Here is a 24,087-nt window from a genome sequence, read left to right as displayed (position 1 = left end):
ATCTGACTGTTGCATCTTCTTTTAGTTCACCATTAATTTGTATCCAATCTTTATCTATGTGCATGTCCTTGTCAATCTTATTGTCCCTCCTACTTTGTCATCACATTAACTCTAAAGGCTCAAGCCTGGAACCTTGGGTATATATATCTTTATCTTTGCTAATAGTAGACTGTTTGACCAGCTGAGTTTCTCCAGCATTGTTTTGTTATTAACTCTAAAGGTTCTCCTACTAACTGCATAGCATTTCAAACTCTTTAGCCCTCTGGGACCACCTGTTTTCAAAGAGGTGACCCAGACCACCTATAGAATATACCCAACAATTTCCTCCAATTCTCCATCAAAATTCTTGACTTCATCCAATTGAATCCCTATTAACTTACCCACTTTGAAAGTTCAACAAACATTTCAAATACCACAATTGCTATGAATTTTGAACATAGCCAGTGTCTTCATTATTACTTTGGAAGTACACTTATTCCTGGTGAAGATAGATACAAAAGATTAATTTAGTATCTTAATAAATTTACAAATTTCCATTTTTGTCATTGATTGTCCCACTCTTTCATGTGCTATTGTTTTACTGTTTATGTTTTTAAAAACACCATGGATTTTCATTTATGTTGGCATCAATCTTTTCTCATTTAGCTCTCATTGCCTCTGTTAATTTTGACATGTCCTCGGAATTCTTTCTTGAACCGTGGATCTTCTCTGTGCATTTCTTTCCACCTTCTTCTGTTTCTTGGGTCTCTATCCTCCTTTATCTCTTCCTTAGGTCTCCCTCTATCTCTATTCTTCTCCATACAACTTCTTCCTCCTCTCCCCCCCCCCCCCCCCAATTACTAAGTCCTTGGAATCCTTTTTCTTCTGCGTGATGTCTCCTTCTTCCTCAGAACCCTCCTCCTCTGGAACCTCTGTTAAAACCACCCTTCTTTCCTATTTGCTGCTCCTCTGCTTCCTGTTCCTCATCGAGTGCACCACATCCTTCACTTCCCCTTCTTATAGTATTTATGTATCTCCCACTATTGATGATTTTGTCCTCCAATCTTTGCTGCTCTTTGGGTCCACTTATGTTCTTTCCCTCTCTACTATGAGGTACATCACACACACTTTTTGACTTTGAGAAGAGATTGTTCATTAAATGAGAATAATATGCGGCAAAGTAACATTGCTTTTTTTAAAAACAGAAACAAATGCACTAATGCTGCTTTACACTTTATCCACTTGTTACTTAGACTGTTTGAATGGATTCCTAAAGAAGCTTAAAAATAGAACTGTGGGGAGCGAATAACATACCATGCTATAGAATTTTTAGGTGGGATTCTCTACAAAATATAGAATAAAGGAAAAACATTTGGCGCAAACAAGGTATCAGTAAAATTTTAGTAGAGCACAAATTCAAACAAAACAGGTCGTATATTAAACAGGAATGTGATATTAAAACATATGAGAGCAGTAGAACTAAAGTACAAATGCAATAGGAACAGTCTTTGTGCAATAAAAATAGTTTACTGCAATTTATTACGCGCAGGTACAAGTGAATGAAGGAATTAGTGCAAAAGCAACAAAATCAGAAGCTACAAAATAGGTTAAATTTGTTTTAGGAAGAAGTAAAACAAAAAAGTCTGAAGACACCGTGATTGAAGTAAAAACACAATGCTGGAGAAACTCATCAGGTCAATAATGGACTTTATATAGCAAAGATAAAGATACACTATACAAAATATGCTATTTGACCTGCTGAATTTTTTCAGCATTGTTAAATTTGTTTTAATTTATTAGCGCGTGTGGACATTGCTGACAAGATCAGCATATCCTTAAGAAAGAACCCGAACCCTTAAGAATTGATGAGCTATTTTCTGAAGAGCTGCAGTCCTTCTAGTGAAGTTACTTTCACAGTACTGTTGTGTGGAAAATTCTACGAATTAAGACTGTGACAATAAAGAACCAGTGATAAACACAACATAGGAACAGGAATAGGTCACTTAGCCCCTTAAGCCTGTTCCACTATTCAATATAATCATGACTTCATCTGCTTCTGTGCCAGATCCTTAAAGTTGTCATCTTCCAATCTTTCAAAAATGTATTTACTGCCATCCGCCCATTTTAAATATTTCTATTGAGCACAACTCTTTGAAGCAGAGAATTCCAGATATTCACCATTCCTACAAGAAGATTTTTATTTAAAAAAAAGCACGTTGGGTTTAAATGAGTGACCTCATGATTATGGTCTTCATTCAATGTTCTTCCAGAGGTAGAAACATCTCAACACCTTCCATTAGCCTTTATGATCTTGTATATTTCAAGATTCAAGTTTCCTTTATTGTCATGTAATAAAACATCTGTAATGTAGCATGAAATTTGCTTTAGTCTGCCACAAAACTGACAGATTTGCTTTCAGCAGAAATTGCCAGGTACCTCACAGTTAGAGATAAAGAAGCAGAAGAGAATCCCTCTATGGTGAACTGCTGTACACTCATTTATCTACACTCATTTCCCCCCCCCCCCCCCCCAGAGTCACCGTGTCCATGGATTCGCCTCCTTCACTCCCACAGTCTCCACAACCAAACAGACACCAGTCCAAACCATCAGCAACCTGAGCTCCAGATCTGTACCTCCGACATGATCAGGAAGCCTTCAGTGCTCTTGGAACCCTCTCGCATCCCAGTTCCGATACCTGGTACCTCTTCAGCCGTTTTTCAGGAGTCCACAGCCTGGTGTGAGTCCTTTTATCAGCCTGCATGGATTCCTGGTCTTGAGATGCCAACAGCCTGTGTGTTCTTTAGCTGCAAAGCCCCTCACATCCACTGCAGTGGTCGCTATCCTGTTGGTCATCTCCTTCTCAAATGGGGGGTGGTCTCCCTGTTTACTGGTCCCCAGCACCAGTCCTCTGCTTCTGCGGAGCCTGCAAACCTTCAAGGCTGCTGCCAAGCATAGGTGCTGCCATCTTGGGCCCAGACCCTGTGGTTGCAGGATTTTAAAATAACTACCTTAAGCTCCTTTAACAGGCTGTTTAAAACCTGTAAGGAGTCGTCAGTAATTGGGCTGGATGGTAGAACCCTGTGGAGGAGTACTGTGTCTCCACACTCTCCACGAGCCTGCATCAGCTCTGGCAGTGCCGCCATTTTTTTCATTATTATCAGCCCTCATTCTTCTAAACTGAAGAAAGGAAGATAAGAGAAAACAATAAGAGAATTTGGATCACAATGAAATACCACTGTGGTCAGTTGTTCTTATTTTCAGTTAAAATGGCAACTTTTTAAAAAAAATTGAAGCAGTTTATCCCAGAGCTTTGGAAATGAAATTTTAAATCCAACTATGAATCAAATGCTTGCAAACCTGGTGGGACATTTATTGTTGATAGGTTTAAAATGTTGTATTTCACTTACTTCTCAAGCAATCGTCTTTCATGCTATGTTTAGGGAGATCATTACAATCTTGGTCAGAAAATTGATTTGTATTGTTTTTAGAGCTGTTCCTCATTGAAGTACAGAGACAGAGTAGGAAACACCCTGAAGTATACCTGTCCCAAGACTGTTTAGGGCAGTACAGTTAGCATAACACAATTACAGCACAAGCAACCCAGGTTCAAACCTGCTACTGTCTGCAAGGAGTTCGTACACCCTCCGAGTCTGCATTGGATTCCTCCTCCCATTTGGGTTATTAGGCGAGTTGCTCACATGGTGGGGCGGGGCAGGCTCTTCATCAGGAAAGGCCTAATACCATGCTCTATCTCTAAATTAAAATTTAATTTAAACTTTGACAGAATTGTGTAAAGGAAGTTAGCTGCATCTACTCTAGGATGGAGCAAAGTGGAAGAAATTTTACTGTGTCTCCAACTTGTGCTGTATTTGATCCTGGCATCAGGAGTGGGAATTCAAAATTTCACTGCTTCTATGTTCAATACTACTTTGTTAACAAAAATATACACTACAAGGTGATGTAAAAAAAATGGAATTGAAGTAGAATTGTCAAAGAGCATAGGTAGGCCAACACAAATTTTATAGCCCCAACCGTATGTATTACAATTAATTCAATGAAAAGTGACTCTTTTAATGGTGGTTGGTACGGAAGCTGAACTATTAAATCAGTGTACTCTTCTGTCACTGATCTAACCCACACCCCGCTCCCCACCTTAACACGGACAGACAGCCCTGACCAAATTGACAAACAATTGTAAGCAATCCTGACCAAAAATAGTAGGTGTTCTCCATAGAGCAAAATCCCATCCCAGGGATTTAAGCATATTAGCATATCACAGTCCTCCTGTTCAGTACTTAACATTATTGGGTGTCTTTTGTAGCATGAAGATTTATTCCTTTTTAGTTCCATGTTGAGCAACTATAGATTAGGAGGAATAGAAAAAAAATCTAAAGGAAGAGGTGATCTAGCAGGCTACTTTGACCCACATCACAGAACAGATCATACAAGGGTTACAACAAGGGTTTATTTTATAATTGGAGGATCAAGTCTGGAAGATTAGTCTTGTTGACAAATACCTGGAGGTCTACACATATCCCTTTTAGAATTTTACCAATTTATTAGTTGCTCTGTGTATACATTACAACAATGTAAGGGTAGGACATTATAAAGATTAGGTTTACATCAGGTTGTTAGTACATGTAGAGAAATGCTCCTTTGCTCAATACAAATTTCTTTCACAAGTATCTGAGCCATGTGACAACCATATCCCAGAAGATGTGCCAAAACAGTTTTCCTATCGAGACCCTTTTGCTTTGTATCTTCCTGTCACTGTTCCATGGTTATTTTATCTGTAACCTATTTTGTACTTTACCAGTCAGTGAAACATGCAAATGGAGCCAGAGTAGGTAAAAATAAAGACACATTTGAAGGCTCTTTGAAAATGTAAACATTCTCCATATCGAGACAGGAATTGGCGGCACAAAAAACAATAAATGGCTCTGATCATGAACTGTTACAGATGTGATTGCAAAGTGACCAAGGCTGAAAACTGAATATGCCACCATACAATGGCATTTAAGGATAGAAGGAAAGAAAAATAGAATTTCAGAATGGTTCTTTTAACAAGTGCAAGATTAGTATATTCATGAGAGTGATCTTGACTCAGAACACAATGAAGACCATTTTGGGTGGAAATGAGAAATAAGGAACAGTCATTATTGGAATCTGTTCACCTTAGAGCTGCTACACTAACTGACAGAGTATGAATCGAGATATAATTGTGTCTTTTAGGATGCTGCATTAAATGAGTTTGCAAAGGAAAGTCCTGAAGTAGTGTGGAAGTTAAGACATTGTAAGTGGAAGAAAAACAATTATGAAAAAAGTTGAATGAAGACAGGAGGCAGAGATGGCTAAATTGGACTTGGAAAATGGGTTAAATAATTAGGTATTGAAGAACACTCAAAGGAGTGATTCCATCTCAAAACGAAAGACATTTCTTTACAAATTAAAAACCTCGATTAATTACTGTACATTTCTGTGTATAAGTTGAGTTGTGAAATCTCTTAAAAATGGGGGTCGATTTATACTCCGGATATACTTTTAAGACCTTGAATTCAGCTCAAAATCTAATCTGTGCTGATCCAGCGTTCGTTAACCCTTGAAAAACAGATTCTGCGTACAAGTTGACCCTTGAAAAACCCATTTTTCTGGATTTAATATGCTGCATCTACTCTAGGATGGAGCAAAGTGGAAGAAATTTTACTGTGTCTCCAACTTGAAAACAAATCAATTGACACCCTTGAAAATCATTAACATTGTCTGAAAACAACAGCACATTTAGAACCCTTTAAAATCACTCACTATCATTGTTTGAAGCAAAGATGACAGCAAGCACATTAAACAGTCATCATATGGGTCCCAGCCTGCATCTGATGAGGTGGTTTCAGATTCATTGTCAGTGTCCCACAATAAATCATCTTCTGTGCCATCAATTACACAAGAGATACTGCACTTATTAAATGATTTTAATCACAGTCCTTACCTTAACTTTATCTCATGTCTTGAGCACAAAGTTACACAGCATATCAAGTGGTGCACCAGACATTGCCCCACTTTTTGTAAATTACTTTTCTGCACTTGACATCCATGTGTTCCATTCCTTGCGCACATGGTCTTTGATTGGCTTGTTCAAGTAGACATTGAGAGGTTGCAATAAACCATCTGGGATAATTGCCATGTAAGTATCATGTAGTGTTAATCTACTTTTAGTGTTTTCAGTTAGGCTATGAAACATATCCCAAACCAGCAAACTCCGTTCTTTGCGTAAACTGCCTGGCTGCTTATTCAACACATTATCTATCCATAGTTTTATATCATTTTCATCCATCCATCCTTCTTATTGAAAATGCAAAAAAAATTCTGCAGGGAATTTCATTTTCAGTTTAATTTTGCATTTGAAGATTACCATGGGTCTTAACTTTGTCCCATCAGTCATGCACGATGACACCACGGTAAACCTGGTCCTTTCGTGGTTCTGGTTTGCATAGTTTTAACACCTTTCCATTCCACTGTTCTATTGCCTATCATGTCGAAATTCATGGGGGTTTTGTCCATGTTTCCAATATTTGCCCATGCAAACTGGTGTTTCTGCCGGTTCCGTATAATAAACTGGTGAAAACTTGCTACTTTATGATCAAGATCTCTTGGTAGTTTCTGTGAAATTTTTGTATTTTGGCATGATACCAGATTTTTCCTGTTATGAAACAATTGTACCACCCTACTGTAGCCTCAAATTCATCACATGCGCTTAGAATTAGAAGGGGATTAAGTTAGGTTAAGTTAATAGTAATAAGTTAAAGTTTGATCCTGATTTTATGTTTAAAGAAAATTAAAAGCAACTTTTGTATAAGTAACCATTTATCTTGGTGAATTTCTATTACTTCTGGGTTTTGGGGTCCTCTGGACGTAACACTCTACTCTCTCCAACTTAATCACATTTGTCTTGTAATGGTGTCCATACCTGCACACAATATTTCAAGATCAGCTTAAGCAAAATTTTGTACAATTTAACATGGCAACCTATTGTAAACTCTGAGCCAGTGAAGAGAAACAAGCCATATACCACCCAGTGTTTCCATTTTTAGGGAAGCATGTATCACTTCTCAGTCTTTTGGCTAAGATCAAAAGAACATCAACTGGACCTGTGAGAAGTGGGGAGCTATAGCCACAGCACAGAAGAAGGATGAAGCCACCCGAGAGGATGTTTTGGAGCAGGAGTTCATCTGATGTGAGCTGCTCTGCTGATGCAGGAACAATCTAACATCCTTTCTAGATGTAAGCCCACCTCAACAAGCTCTATGATGATGGCTGCAATAGGAAACTTCTTCAGTAGCACTCAGAATCCTGGACACTGTCAAAGTGGCAGTGAAGGACCTTAGAGAGAGATCTTCATGTGCAAAGTCCTGATGGAATACCTCAAATTGGAGGCAAAGGATATCTACTGCCTCCAGGATATCATAGGCAACATTCACTTCAACGTGATATTCAAGGCCCCAGCTAGATGGCAGATGTTGCTTCGGAAGTTCCAGGAGAAGGGGTATGTGGCTCCACCCTCACTATTCAAGGTGCATCCACTCTCCACCCTTCTGATGCAGAAGGAAGAAGCAATTACAGTGCACACATTCAATTCACATGTGCCAGTCGTGGATGTGCTCATCTTCAAGGGGACAGGGACCTGCATGGACAACAAACACATGTTTGGAATCTGGAACAGCAAATGGCAAGTGAAGGTGAAGCTGAGAGGGGAAATCATGTACCAAAACACCTCTGTCCCCAGGACCAACCCTATCGATGTCCTGCACTGATTTAACTTCACAAAATGCATCCCTTCACACTTTTGTTTGAATTAAATTCAACTTGCTCAATTAGTCTAATATACTATCACAACTTTAGGCATCCCTCTTCAGTGTCCACTATCCAACCAATTTTAGTGTCATCTGCAAACTTGCTAATCATGCCATCTACATTCTCTTCCTTTTTCAATCTTTTTATTAAGTTTCAGATTAATAAACATAAGAATGATACAAAGAGATCAGGATTGCATTAACAACAGTTAACAGATACAAACACAGACATTAAGCAAAATATGTAAACTGAGCCTCCCAATCTCTTAAAGGCTAAATGTGAAAAGGAATCAAATTTGAATTACAAAAATATCCCCCTAACCAAGAAACAAAACAAAATAGAAAACAGAAGGTGGGCTACCATGTTTCAGCATTAAAATAATTATTTTATGGTTAATTCCGCTCTTCTACACTAAAAAAAATGTTGAAAAGGATTCGGAAAGGATCAACTGGCATCATTTAAAAATATTGAATAAATGGCCTCCTTGATTCTTCAAATTTAACCGAAGTGTCAACAGGACCACTTCTAATTTTTTAAAAAATGTTTAAACATGCTATAGTTTGGGAGAACAATTGAAACATAGTAGGTGGTTTAGGATTTTTCCATTTCAGTAGAATAGATCTCCTGGCTATTAACATAACAAATGCAATCACACAACAAGCTGAAGCAGATAAGTGGCTAAAGTACAGAACTGGTAGTCCAAAAAGTGCAGTAATAAGATGAGGTTGTAGGTCAATGAGCAAAACTGCTGAAATAAATATCAAAATATCTTTCCAATATTTTTTCAGGGAAGGCAGGACCAAAACATGTGTCAGGGAACCCACCTCAGAATTACATCTGTCACAGATAAGATTTATATGGGAGTTTTTAAAAAAAGAGCAGATTGTCCTTGGACATATGGGCCCTATGAACTACCTTAAACTGCTTCAAAGAGTGTCGAACACACACTGAAGAAGTGCTAACTAATTTGAGAATTTTCTCCCATGTTTCTATAGGTAAAGGTATCTGAAGTTCTGTTTCCCACTCATTCTTAATTTTGTCAGAAATCACGATACATTTTCAGGATCAAATCATAAATTGTTGCTATTAAACTCTTCTGAAAAGGGTTTTAAACATAAAATTTTATCTGTAACTTCAGTCTGATGTGATATCAGTAAAGTAGATAAAGTAACATTCAAAAAGTTCCTAATCTGTAGAAATCTTAAAAAATGTGATCTAGGCAAATATATTTATTATTCAACTCCTCAAAAGACATGAGACAGTTATCCATAAATAAATCATGAAAACTTATTATTCCCTTTGTATTCCATAAAATAAAAGCTTGATTAATTCTAGATGGTTGGAAGAAAAAAAAAATTAGATAAAATGACTTAACAAGCTAAATTTGTTCAATCCAAAAAATTTACAAAATTAAAAACATATTTGTATTGAATGTTTAATTATTAGATTCATCGTTTGTTTATTCAATTTAGTGAATGCAAAGGGGAACAACCCCTCTAAAATAGAGTCCAATGAGAACCCCTGCACAAACCCATGCTCAAGACTCATGGACATTGAATTTCATCTAAATTTTGCGTCCAGAAAATTATATACCGAATGTTAATTGCCCAATACTAGAATCTTAAATTAGGCAATGCCATACTGCCATATTTTTAAATTTTTGTGAATATTTCTTACTTAACCTAGGGTTCTTATTCTGCCATATATGTGAAGAAATTCCAGAATCAATAATATTAAAAAATAGACTTAGGGATGAAGGTTGGAACCACTTGAAATAGGTACAAGAATTTAGATAAAATAATCATTTGAACTGCATTAATTTGACCAATCAAATGATAAGGACAAAGACCATTTAGTAAACAATTGTTTAACATGGTCAATTAAGGGTAAAAAGTTAACTTTAAATAAATCCTTATGGTTCTTAGTGATTTTGACACAATAAGCAAAATGATTAGTAACCAATCTAAATGGAGATTGTTCATAGATTGGAACATGCATATTTAATTGAAGAAGCTCACTTTTATTGAGGTTCAATTTATAACCAGAAAAACTACTAAATTGAGCAAGTAATAATTGTACTAATTGTAAGTACAGTTCACAGTTATCAATAATTAGATTTTCTTCCTGACCCACAGGATAAAGTATCTCAAGTTGTACACATCAGAAAATACATTTGAACTTGGGTTAGAGGCCTCCCCATCTGGGGAAAAAAACCCTCCACCTTAACAGCCAGCTCATTTTATACCTAATTTGCTAACTCACCCTAGGCCCCTTATGTTTTTAATTTTTAATTTCTAGACCAGCCTACCGTGTAAGTAGACAGCATCTGCCACCTTGCCTTCACAAACCTTATGTTCATCTCTTTAAAAATAAAAATAAAATTCATGAAACACAATGTTCCATATACTGTACAAAGCTATGCCTACTATCCTCAATCATGCAGAAAGTACTCCTTTCCCCCCCCCCAAAGTAAATAAATTCTATCCCTCAAAATTTACTCCAGTAACTTTCACACTAGTGATGCAAGGCTGTAATTCTAGTGTATCCCTGTTCCCTTTGCTGAATAAAAGCACACGTTATTATCCAGCCTCTGGTTATTCGCCTGTGCCTAATAAAGATGCACAGATCCATGCTCAAACCCCAACAATTTCCTCCTCTACTTCCCATATCTTAGAATACACCCAGCAAGTCCCCAGAGATTTATCCACCTTACTGCTTTTCAAAACCACAATGTCTAATGTTGATATGGTCCCAGATATCAACATTTATTTGCAAACTTCCATGTCCTTCTCCACAGTAAAAACAGACAAGAAGTATTCATTTAAACCTCACCCATTTCCTGAGATTCCACTAATTGATCACCATACTGATCCTTAAGGAACCCTTCTCTCTGGCCAGCTATCCTTTTGCTATTAATGTACTTACATAATCTTTTGTGATTCTCCCTTATCTAGTTAAACTAGATCATTTCATTTCAAACAAGTAAACTGGGTCAATTACAGAATTAATTCAAAAGATGGGTTAATTCCTAAGAGGTCTCATACATATTGGCAAGTGGTCAAAACTAAATATGGTATTAATTTAATCCAATTGTTGAACTAATAAAAATAGGACCAATTATCAGTTGAATCATAAAATGGAACCTAATAAACAAGATCAATTATTGATCTTGATAGCAATTCCAATTATTAAATGGGATGTGGTATTGATTTGAGCTAAATTGTCATCCCAGATACATTAAATGAAAATATATTAAAAGGTAAATAACTGCAAACTGTGAATCAATAGTGGATCAATTAAATACATTTTTATAAAGTTTCAATTAAACAAATCAGATGTTAAATTAGCCAAAGGAGAAGTAAGCCTTTAATTGCAAGAATTCAGAATTTAAGATAGATTAGTACATGAACATTTCCAAGCATTGCATGTTAAACTGTTGAAGGAATCCGATTATTTTAGCTAATAGATTGAATTTAAATTTCATCAAATAAATTTCGTATCATTATATTTTGAATTCACAAACTGGTTAAATGAAACTATGTCAGTTTTTGTATGCCTAATCCAATCAATTGTTGATTCAATTCCTTTCAGAATCCTTATTGAGGTGGAACAATTGCTGACTGAATCTGATCAATAAATAGATTTATTGAACTCATCTGATTATTAAACCAGATTAATGGAAAGTCCAGATATTAACCTGGATCAGTAATGGGTTCAATTATTAAATTAGTCAATTATTACACAATCTTGCCATTAAAACATGGATAAATAAAACTAGTTTAAATGTTGAGGGAAACTAATCTTTAAACATTAATCAGTGAACAAAATGATCTGAATCTTGAAATATTGAGCATTTTAAAATCTATTAACATAACTGCTAAAATAAAGTTATTGAATGAGAGGATGTATTTCTCCCAACACATATTCTGTGCTGCACCACTGAAATGCAATGTCAATCAATTCACATCTGCAATTTGGAAGTTTCCCACTTTGCTTTGATTTTTTTTTCCTTTTCGTCAGGAGTATATTAAAATCTGATCTAACTGTAACTCATTCCCATATCTCCCCAGAATATCCTATTATTTATGACTGAAATCCCTTTGATATTCAAAAGCTATTTCAAGCTATAATTTGCAAAGGGATACTCACAAATTGAAAATGTTGCTTTTATAGTTACATTTAGATTGATAAATGACCAATCCTTTCCATTTCAAATGGGCATCAATCACTTGACTTTTGGTTTTATCTGTGTGCCAGACTTAAAGCACAGTCCTTGGACAATGAACGTTCAGGCTTGTGTCTAATAATAGAAATGGAAAGGATGTACATCATCAGCCCAAAAAGAGAACTACTTCTACAAATGGGTAGAAGAAATGGAATTTCAATTGCAGGCATTTCATTGTCTGAGAAATCAATAGATCCCACAGAATGCTGACAGGCATTGCTGGTTTAACTTGTTAAAAATTCAATCTATTTTGAGCTTATTTGATTTTATAAAAATCATTGCGAGGAAAGAAAGTATAGTGGCTTTATAGAGCTCTGGTCACAGTAAAGATGCCCTCTACATGCTCATTCAGTGGTCTGTATACTAGATTCAGATGGATCTTTTACCTATTATAAATCTATGCAGAGTTCATTATTAATTTAGGTTGACATTTCATTGGTATATTCTGGGAACACTGCAAAAGTCTCTATTGTTCTTCAGTTCTTTTGCTCCTTGGACTGTTGCAGTTAATCTAGTGACTACCCTAGTCCACATAGCTGTAGCTGTATCCAGTGCTCTTAACCACTGTTTCAGTATATCAGCATTCAAGAACAGACATCCTGCTCCAATTTATATTTAGTTTTGTTGAGATGGCATTTGGAATTGTGTGTCAAGGTCTGTTATTGAGAAGAATATACATATAGAACATTACAGCCCTTGATGTTGTGCTGACCAATATATTCCTACCAAAAAATACTAAACCATTCCTATTAAAACCCTTTCATCCATGTGCCTGTCCAAGAGTCTCTTAAATGCCCCTAATATTTCAGCCTCCAGGCGTTCCAGGCATTCACAACCCTCTGTGTAAACAAACTTACCCCTGATGTTTCCCCTAAACTTTCTTCCCTTCACTTTCTACAGATGTCCTCTGGTGTTTGCTACTCCCACCCTGCGAAAAAGGCACTGACTGCTACCTTATCAATGCCTCTCAGAATCTTGTAGACCTCTCGACTCTTGAACCCAATCCCCCAACTAATGAAGCCTAGCTTCTCATAGGACTTCTTAACCATCCTATCAACCTGAATGGCAACCTTGAGAGATATATGGATTTGGACCCCAAGGTCCCTCTGTTCCTCCACACTGTTAAGTATCCAACCATTAATCCTGTATTCAGCCTTCAGGTTTGACCTTCTAAAGTGCATCACCTCACACTTATCTGGACATCCACTTTTCCGCTCAAATCTTCTTCCCGTCTATATGCTTTTTTTAATCTACAGCAATCTTATAACACTATCCACAACTCCAATCTTCATATCATCTGCAAACTTACTAACCCATACTTCCACTTCTTCATCTGTCATTTGTAAAAATCATAAAGAGCATGGCTCCCAGAACAGAACTCCACTAGTTACTGACCCTAGGCCACACATGTCAAACTCTGGCCCGCGATATATTTATATTTGGCCCGCAAGATCATTTCAAAAATGTATTAGAGGTGGCCCGCCCTGCAGCGAGAGCTGATGCTGTTTTTTGGTAATGTCACCCCCACCATCCTCCCCCTTCATTGCACATCCTTCCCCATTGTAACACGAGAAATTGTAACACGAGAAATCTGTCGATGTCATCAGCCGGCAAGCTAGTTGGAAGGCTCCCCACACAACCAGTCACTTCTCCCACCTGTTGAGTGGTGCGGCGGATAGGCAAGCGCCTGTGATTTCCTGTCGGCGTGACGGACATGGCAGGCTGCACACGGCCCCCGGGCAGCGCGAGCCCCGTGCGACTGGCACCAGACGGCCCTTCCACAGTGCGAGCGCACTTCTCCCAGTCGCCACGGCCTTCAGCGCTTGCACCCGCGTGGACCCCAGGGACGGCTGGTTCGGCCCTGCACGTGAAAAGAGAGATGGTGGCTGTCCGCAAAGGCTGATCGGCAGCGCGCTAGGCCTGAGTGGGTGGGTAAGCAGGGGTGGGCAGAGGGTGTAGGTGAGGAGTAATGGGCAGGGGAAGTTATGGTGGTGCGAGGGGCATTTAGAGGGAGGGATGAGTAGAAGGAGGGGTGGATAGGGAGGTAAAAAGGGGAGGGGCAGGGCGAGTAGGGGAGGGGTGATTAGAGGGAGAGAGACGGGTAGAGGGAGGAACAGGTTGAGGGGAGAGGCAGTAGAGGGGCGTGTATAGGATGGGGTGGGTAGAGGCAGAGCGAGTGGAGTGAGGGGTGAGTAGAGGTTGGGTAAAGGACTGGTCAGGTAGAGGGATGGTGGGTCGAGGGTGAATAGAGGCCTAGTGCCTGAGGAGTGAGCAGGAAATGCTGAGTCCTGATGCCGGCCAAAATGGACACAGCCTGTGAATGCTGACTACATCTCCACAGGGACCAAATATGATTCCCTCAGGTCAAGCAAAGGGTGAACTTGAGCTACCCACTCCTGACCTGTAACATTATCCTCCTAAAGTTATATCCTAAAGTTTAACATTACATATGTTGAAAGAAGAGAAAACATGCAGATGTTGTTGAAAATTTTCAATAAATATTTAGTTCGGCCCTCGACTTAGTCCAAGTTTTTAATTTTGGCCCTCCGTGAATTTGTGTTTGACACCCCTGCCCTAGGCAGAATACTTTCAGTCCACTACTACTCTCTGCTTTCTACAGGCAAGCCAATTTTTAATCCACGCAGCCAAGTTTCCTTGGATCCCATGCCTCATTACATTATTAATGAGTCAAATGCTTTACTAAAATCCATATATATCATATCTATCACCCTACCTCCATCAATTTCTTTTGTTACCTCCTCAAAAATCTCAAGTAGACTCGTGAGGCACAACCTTCCCCCCACAAAGCCTCACATGCTAACTATCATAGAGGGAGTACAGTGTATGTTCACCCAATTGATTCCTGGGAGAGGAGGATTGTTCTATGAGGAGAGATTAAGCAGATGATACATTTCTTAAGGAGCTTGTCAGGGTATATGCAGAGTTGATGTTTTCCCTGTTGAGTGTCAAGAACCAAGAGTTACTGTCTCAAAAAAATAAATCATCCATTCATTGTTGAAGTGATAATAAATTTCTACACACAGGATGTAGTGTCTTTTGAATTCTATGCTCTGGAGGACCATGGAGACTCAGTTCTACACTGTATTGAAAACAAAAGTGCCTAGGTTTAAGTTTATTAGGGGATCTGAGGATTGAGTTAATTTTTACATGGAGTGGTTAATACTCTGCTTGTCTAAGAGTAATTTAGACACATGCTTAAATAGGCAAGATATGATAGGATATAGTCCTTAATGCAGCTGTCAGGGTTAAGGACATATAGAAATCCAAATGTTGTAGTCCACCTTGGTTATAATATTTAGAGTGGACTCCCTTTATGATAGAGAAAAAATAGACACAATGCTCACCAATCTCATTGCTTTTCTATGATGTCACACTTCTAAATTTGTTTGCTAAACTATTGATTTGGACTACAGCCATTGATGCTTCTGGTATCTTCAAAATACCAGTGCAGGATCTCTTTCTCCTGCTTTGGCTATTCATAAGCTTTGGTGCATTTTACCTTTTTTAATGCACAATTTAACCGTGTCTGCCTGTCCCGCATCGGACTTGTCAGCCACAAACGAGCCTGCAGCTGACGTGGACATTTACCCCCTCCATAAATCTTCGTCCGCGAAGCCAAGCCAAAGAAGAAGAAGAATTTACTAAGATAGCCTCCACTGCTTCAATGGGCATCAAATTCCATAGCTTCACCACCCTCAAGGAAAAGCTGTTCCTTCTCCATCCTAAATCTACTACCCTGAATTTAATCAGATTAAATAATAATCTGATCTTTTTATTTTTCTTTCCAAAGTGGATAACTTCACACTTTCTAACATTGTACCCCATCTGCTTGACCCTTGCCCACTCACTTTTATATCTCTGCAGACTCTCCATATCATCACAGCATGATATTTTCACAATATCACAATATGTTCACCTTGGGTCTATCAACTACAATTGAATAGTCATGTACAACCGATATTGTGTCATATGGACCTCCAGTTAAGAACACCATTTAAAACTGAAAAAAAGCTAAGCACTTTTTAGATATTGTAGAATTTCTATGCTACTTCCTTAAAGAGGTGCCAACTGTACTAGACTGTATCATCTCTCATTCTGTCTGCAAACATATTTCAATGCGTTCATATACATATCTTTAGTTTTGTTCTTTCTCTCTCTCTCTTTCTCTCACTCATACCACCACCCACCCCTGTAGATCTCAGTGATCAAAGACGTAATTCTTCATAATTGTGAATATTAACAACTTTGTCCTCACTGACTACCATGTACTTCCAGTGGGATTTCATGAATGATGTTCTGCTCTGAGATTGAATTGAGATGTACTCCTCATTACTGCTCATGACCACCCTGGCAGTGCATTTATTGATGATGTATTGGAGGAGTGAGACATGTCTGTTCTTTTAAAATAATTTAACATATCAGATAATGTTCCAAATTTTTTTTGTTGCAATATTTAGCAAGAGGACTTGGGCCAACTGCAATGAAATGTCCACAGCTTTTGGTTGCAATCTTTCTCCAAGTCATTTGTTTGTGCATTGCCTTTAAATGAAGTGTTTGGCTGGACCAGTCATTATGCCTGGTATCAGCTGGGCAAACACATAAGCAGATTTATTGATTATGTAACAGCACCCAAAATGCTGGAGGAATACAGTGGGTCAGGCAGAATCTATGGGAGGCAATAGATAGTCATTGTTTTGGGCTGTAGAGCTCGTCGAAAGAACCAAAGACTTGTTGATCCAAACCAAGGCTTTTATTAGCAAAAGACCGGAGCTTTTCACAGGTGGCCGACCAGTCCGGAATGATCCGACCTGGCTAGGGACACAACCCTTTAAGGCCCAAACAATAGGTGTGGCTTAGCTCTCAGCCAATCGCTGTAAGCACAGTCTAGATACAGTAACTATATACACTATGTACATTGGTGATAGATCTGTACTATCACATGGGCCAAAACCCTTAATTAGTTGTAGCAAGAAATAGTTATATGCCTAAATAAAAAATGGGGAGGAGCACAGGTTGGCAGGTGAAAGGTGAACACACGTGGGAGTGAGAAAGAATGCAGGAAAAAAGTAAGAAGCTGGAGGTGACAGGAAGAAGAGGCACTCAGAGGAAGGAAGGGAAAGGGGTGAATAGGTGGAGAAGGGTGTGGTGATGGGCAGGTAGAGAGAGTGAGGGAGAAAAAGGCAAAAGAAAGCAACTGGTGGGGAGAGTTGGTCAGGAAAACAAGGGGGGGGAGTTGTTACTGGAATTTGAGGTCAATGTTGAGACTGCCAAGATAAGGACCTGTTCCTCCAATCGCATGATGCTCCACCCTGGCAGTTGCAAGTGAGGCTGCATTGATAGCAGTGGAGAGGAAACCACTTTTACTGAAGAAGGAGGATTCCCAGGAACTTGAAGAGAAAGAAATTACTCCTAAAAGATCTTATTGAATGGTGGAGCAGTCATGAGGAAATAAATGGCCTATTACTGCTTCTTCTTGTGTTCTTGGAATCAAGCTAAGGAAATACAGTGATGTTGAACTCATTTTAAACCCCTGACTGGCACTTAGCTGATCCAATCCCTCAAAAATAGTTACTAAAGATAAAATTGTCTTGATTCACTAATGCAATGAGAATTCTTTCAGTTGCCTTAGACCAAATCTTTAGGATATACTTCTCAGGGAATTTCCATGACTTTTTAAACATGTGCAAAATAAGATCATATTTCCCTCGTGGAATTCCAAATCCCTGATGTAAGCTTTTGATGGAATGAAAGGATTATATCCTGGTTCAATAAATATCAAATAGAATGATATATAACCTCCTGAAACTGACAAGATATCTTTCTTTGCAGAATAGTACTGTAAAAATTTGGATAAAAGAAAAGGAAAAGAAATTGTGTACTGCATTTAATATTACTTCAGAGTAATGTTTAACTTTGCTACTACATACTTTTTTCCATTTCTTTGTGTTTCTCTCTGTTCCTGTATGTCATTGTGCTATCTTTCTTGCAGTGCACAATCTGAATCTCATGAAATCCTGGTTATAAAGCACACAAATGTGCCCTTTGGCAATGCCAACCACCAAATACCCATCTCTCCAGTTTATCTCTGTTACTGTGCTGTTCATTACCATTTTCTCTATTCACCATATTTTTCCTGTCTTCCTTTTATTGACTACTTTTGTTCTTTTCATTATGGTATCTATTTTCTCCTTTTTGCCTCTATTTACTCAATCTATTGGCCTTTATTTTTCCCCTCTTTTTTTATTTTTTTGCTCTTCTATATCATTGGTATGTTTTCTTTTTGTTTCAGTGTGTTGTATTTCTCATTCTTGTTCTTTCATTGTGCAGACCTTTCAGCCTGTGAGTTTTATTTTGGAGACTACTTTCTCCCTTTCTCTTTGGTACATGTGCTGACTGCTGAAATATTATGAAAGCTTTCTGTGTTAATATTCTCATTGTTATACTTCACTGTTTCTTTGCTTCCCACTGTTCCTTTCCCAATTTAAGTCTTCAACTTTTTTTCAGAAACTCGTGAAGACAGGACAAAGCGACTCTTCAGGCATTACACTGTTGGATCCTATGATAACTTTTCTTCTCATAGGTAAGAGTTTTCATGAGCTTTTTCTGTATTGGCCAAAGTGAAAGAATGATCCTGATGGGATTTCCTTCAGAGCAGACTGATGCAATGTTTGTGTTATGGAAAAATCTCTGTCAGTCTGGCATCTTCTGGATTTTGGTGATGTTGTACATAAACTCTATGAAGACCATAAAACACTTTTAATTCATTTTTTAAAGATGGTAACATTCCATAGAACCCAGGAAATATAAAGGGAACCCAGGGAATGTAAAGGGAACATGGAAAATAGGGCCCTGGTGAGTTTAAAAGGAGAGTGAACCAGATGTCAAACCATCAGGATCTTCAAGCAATTATAGATACCTGATTATCAGAATTTTACTGTATATTGATCCAAGAAGGTGAGAATGTGGTAATACAACCCATCAACTACAACAATAGGGCAGGTAAATTTCCATTAGCATCAAATGCAGTAAATTTCCAGTTGTTTTTACAGCATAAGTAATTTATTTCTTCCCACAGTTTAAGTATTAACACATCATGCCACTGGTGAAATCTAACCCTCCCCTAAACTCCACCTTGCCATCACTCCCTAGCAGCTGCTCTGAATCTACCTCTACGAGGTTATGCCTTACATTATTGAAATCTCTCTTCTCCCAGTTTAGGGTTCTAACTCAAGGTCATATTATCTTTTTACATGATAATCTTTAGTCACTGTTTCCAAAGTATGCCTCGACAGAATTTCAATCACTTACCCAGTTTCATTCTCAAAGGTAAGCCCTTTCTCTATTAGGGCATTATAGGTTGGTTTAGAAAATCCTTTTGGTAGCATTTTATAAATTCCTCATCCTACTGTTTCATTCCTATTTATTTTATATCATTATTTGCTGACAAATATGTTCTTGTAACTCTTGCTAACTATTGGGAGATCTCTATCATAACCCACTAAGAGAGACTGCCCCTTTCTTATTTCTAAACTCTTTCCTTTATATCTACATTGGCTGACTTCTCAAGGATATCCTCCCTAAGTACTGCCATAATGCTCTCCTTGATCAGCAGTCCAAAATCTTTTATATTGTACCCCACTTTGTCATTGCTTGAAACTTCTATACCTGAGAACATTGACTGCCAGTTCTCTTGTTCCTAAAACCATGTTTTGTTGTTTGTACCAGTTCAGGTCACCTTGCCAAAGAAACCATCTCAATGATCTAATAGCCTAAAGTCTTCATTCCTGCATATTCTATAGCCTTGCATTCATCTGTCCTATCCTCCTATTTCTATATTTAAGAGCATGTGGCACAGAGAGTAATTCTAAAAATACAATCCAAGAGGTGCCGATTTTCTTCTTTTAATTAACTCCCTAAATTCCTTTGGAAGGACCCAGATTCCCTACTTATGTAATTAATTATAATATGGACCATGACTCACTTCAAGATATGTAGGCTTTATTCTTACCAATTATAATTCCACAAAGTTGCTGCTTTCCTCTGAGAAGCCATACACCACCTCCAACAGTGTTTGTGATGATGGAGGACTACATATTTATGTTGCACAGAACTACCCTGCTTTCTTGAAACAAAACATTCTATAGGCTAACAATCTGGCAGAGGCAGATCATATGATTGCTATCACTTAAGACTCACGCCAATCATCTGATCCAGATCCATGAAAGGAACTCCCTATGATTGGAGTTTTAATAATCTTAACTTCCACTGCTGTATGCATGCTTTTAGCACCTGTGTTGAAAACTACAACATTAATCTTTCAAATCGACTGTGCAGTAACCTGCTGGCAGAAAAGGCCAACACTTCTGATCTGATAAATATGGCCTCCTACTTCTGTTGTCCCTCCAAGAGGCAAGTGGAGGACTCCACTGTGCTTGGCATCTTTTGCAGGTTTTCTAGAAGGCCAACTAATGCATTATGCATTTGAAATCGACTTGCATTGTTGTACAGGAAGCATGATAAGTCAACAGAACCAGGCAAATGAAATTTAGCACTTCCCTTTAATTCCATTTGGTCCATCTCCCCCCTTTCCTGATCTATTTGTCTTCATCTTGGGAGACAAGTTTTCCACAGACATTTTTCATAAACCTGCCAACTCTCACAACTATCTCCACTATACTTCTTCACACCCAGTTCCCTGCAAGAATTCTATTCCTTTCTCTCAATTTATCTGTCTCTGGCGTATCTGTTCCCAAATTGAGGATTTCCAGTCCAGTTCATCTGAAATGTCCTTCTTCTTCCAAAAATGTGGCTTTCCCTCCACCACCATCAATTCAGCCCTTACCCACTTCTCTATTTCCTTCTCATCTGCCCTGACCCCTACTACTGCTCCTAGACACAACAAAAACAGGATTCCCCTTGGCCTCATTTACCACATTACCAGCTTCTGAATCCAACACATTTTCCTCTAATTTCTGCCACCTACAACATGATTCCACCACTAGACATGTCACCCCCCTCCTCTTCCCTTCCACCTCCCTTGGTAACACCCCATCCATTCCCATTAATCTCCCCCTTGGCACCTTCCCCGCGACCACATGGTGCCACACTTGTGCCCACGCCTTCTCCCTTACTACCATTCAGGGCCCCAAACAACCTTTCAAGTGAAGCAACACGTCGCTTAGGTATCTGCTGGAGTTATCTACTGCATCCAGTTATGGTCTTCTCTCCATCAGAGAGACTAGATACAGATGGGGAGATCACTTCACTGAGCACCTTTGCTCTGTCCACAGCAGTGATGAGGCCTCCCAGTGGCCAACCATTTCAATTTTGTGCCCCACTCTCATGCTAACATGATTATCCATGGCCTCGTGTACTGTCAAATCAAGACCACTCATGAATTGGAGGAGCAACACCTAATTTTCTGTCTGCACTCTCTCCAACCCGATGGCATTAACATCAATTACTCCTATTTCTGCTAGCCTACTCCCCATTCTCCCTCCCTTCCCATTCCCTCTGTCCTCCAGCTCTCCACCCCCTTCCCTCTCCATTCACAGTGTGATCCTCCCTCCCCCTGTGTCATATGCCCTCCCTCCTTTAACCACCTATTACCTCCTGCTTGTGGGACTGTGTTCTTCTCCTGCCCCCTTTTTGTTTGGGTGCCTGCCTACATTTTGTCAAACCTTGATGAAGGGCTCAAGGTCCCTTTGCTCCATAAAGTACACTGTTTAACCTACTGAGTTTCTCCAGCATTGTGTTTTCACTTCAATCACAGTGTCTGCAGACTTTTCTGTTTTACTCCACTTCCATTTAATGCTTCAAAGACTTTCCACCTTAAGATACAAATTTAAACTCTACTAAAATAGAGTTAGACAGTGAAAGATTTTAATGCATTGAATTATTACAGTATGCACAATACTTTTCTCTTCTTGGAAAATAAACTTAAAATAAGATGAATAACTGCTGGATTTGTCAATAGGAAATTAACTAGAGCACAAAACAAGAGTAGAAGTAAGCCTCGGAGAATAATTATACCGTAGCGATCACAGTGCCATGAAGTTCAAGAAACTGACTGAGAAAATCAGTCATAGTAGAGGAAAAATTAATAGAATAACAGAAGAATTATCAACATAATTATCAACATTATAGAGGTGCCTGAAATAAAATAAACTTAATGATGAGAAAATGGAAGATGACTTATCTTAGAATGTATTTGGGAATGAGGTTCTTTTGAAAGAGTAGGAGGAAATTAAAATTCACTGTTTTAAAAGTAATAATCTCTGGACTTCTATGTGAGGCATGTACAATTTGACACAGAGGTGACCAGATCAAAGTGAGGAATGTCTAACTCGGAATGGCTTGCAAGTGCAGGAGTGAGGAAAAGGAAGAAGGATGGGGTAAAATTCCACAAATTGATCTAGGTTCAGTGTCCTGGTAGAACACATGAATGGGCTGCAGATTATTTTTTTAAATCAAGGGAAAAAGATAGCAAGAGGAGGGTTCAGGTTAAGGGAAAGTTATAAAGGGGAAAGTCAAGGGAATAGCAGAAAATAGTGATTTAATTAATTATTAGTCATATGTAACAAGAAATGAGAGCCAATTAAAGATGATAATAATAGAAAGAGAAAAAAAGAATACTTGCACTTCTAAAGAATCCCAAAGCACTTTAACATTGGTGACATACTTTTCATGGGGATATAGCCAAGACCAGTGAGTGGGCAAAAATATACTAAATGGAAAATACTGTGGACATATGCAAGGTCACTAATGTTGTGTGCAAAAGAGAAAAGTAGATATTATTTAAATGGTGATATATTGAGAAGTGATAATTTTCAAAATGATGTGTTTCATTTTGAAAAAGACACTGAAAACCAATAGGTAGCATAGCAAGTAGTTAGGAAGGCAAATAGACTGTTGGCCTTTATTCTGAAAGGATTTGAGTGCAAAAATAAAGATATCTTACTGCAATTATATAAGGCCTTGGTGAGACCTGATGGTCAAAGTGGACACTGTGCTGAAGGGCCTGTTTCATTGCTGTGTGACTATGATTTCTTCACTCATAAGATAGTGAATCTTTAAAATTATGTATCCTGTTGATGCTTAGTCATTGGATTCATTCAAAATAAAAATTAATGGATGGTTAGCAAATACAACATGATATGGAACAGTTTTAGGTATGGGTAGAGAAATGAAAGATTGAGTTTAATCTGGCCAAGTGAAGCTGTTGGCAGAACTCTTAAAAGTATTGATGTGCAGAGGGACCTGAGAGTCCACATCCTTGAAATTGGCCACACAAGTAGAATGGGTGGTAAAGAAGCCACATGATATGATTGGCTTCATTGTGCAAAATATTGAGTATAAAAGTAATGAGGTCACATTGCAGCTATATAGCCTATATAAAACATCAAACTTGGAAAACTGTGTGTTTTTACTGTAATTCTGGTTGCCCCATCACAGGAAGAAACAAACATGAATTGTTTTCTCTGCAGCTTTTGTAGTTGAGGGGTGACCTGTTAAATATGCTTACATTCTGAGAGAGAGTCATAATCTTTCACCAAGGCAAAAGCATCATACATGAATGCATGTTTTTAAGGTAAGGGGGGAGGAAGTTTAAAGGAGATGAGCAAGGCAAATATTTTACCCAGAGAGTGATTGTAAATGGAAGTAGATAGAATAGTGGCGTTTCCAAGGCTTCTAGATAAATACTTGAATACGCAAGTATCTCAAGCGCAAGCAGCAATTTTTAAAAATTTGATTTGAACACCATGTTTGGAACAGACTCTGTTTCTGCTATGTATGTTCAATGTTCTGGCTCAACAACTTCTTTAGAACTGTTTTTGTTTTAGCCCTTCATTCTTGCAATACCGTATTTCTCTAATATCTCTGGTAAGATGGGTGGCTTCTTCGATAAAACCAGATACAATGTATCTATTTAATTCATCTGTTATATCTTTATTCCCCTCAGTAAATTCTCCTGTAAGGGACTCGCATTTATCTCACATTTAGATACATTGAGAGTT

At 38.3% G+C, this 24,087-nt stretch overlaps 1 protein-coding gene across 35 annotated transcripts in view; it reads left to right on the top strand.

Moving 5' to 3' along the window:
- The window catches only part of shank3a (SH3 and multiple ankyrin repeat domains 3a), a 651,448-nt gene that overhangs the window by 476,556 nt on the left and 150,805 nt on the right, over positions 1–24,087 (top strand). For 34 of the 35 annotated variants that reach the window (XR_011348059.1, XR_011348061.1, XR_011348060.1 and 31 more), the window contains one exon: positions 18,575–18,650. Coding sequence is in view for 32 of the 35 variants with exons in the window: in XM_069908797.1 (XP_069764898.1) it covers positions 18,575–18,650 (76 nt within the window). In the remaining 3 variants the exon portion in view is untranslated. The remainder of the gene's footprint in view (positions 1–18,574; positions 18,651–24,087) is intronic. The other variant, XM_069908788.1, reaches the window with a different exon arrangement.

Source organism: Narcine bancroftii, chromosome 13 (genome assembly GCF_036971445.1).
Source record: "Narcine bancroftii isolate sNarBan1 chromosome 13, sNarBan1.hap1, whole genome shotgun sequence".
In the NCBI taxonomy this organism is placed as follows: Eukaryota; Metazoa; Chordata; class Chondrichthyes; order Torpediniformes; family Narcinidae; genus Narcine; species Narcine bancroftii.
The sequence above is the reverse complement of the archived record's forward strand: the minus strand, read 5'-3'. Positions and strand labels throughout refer to the sequence as shown.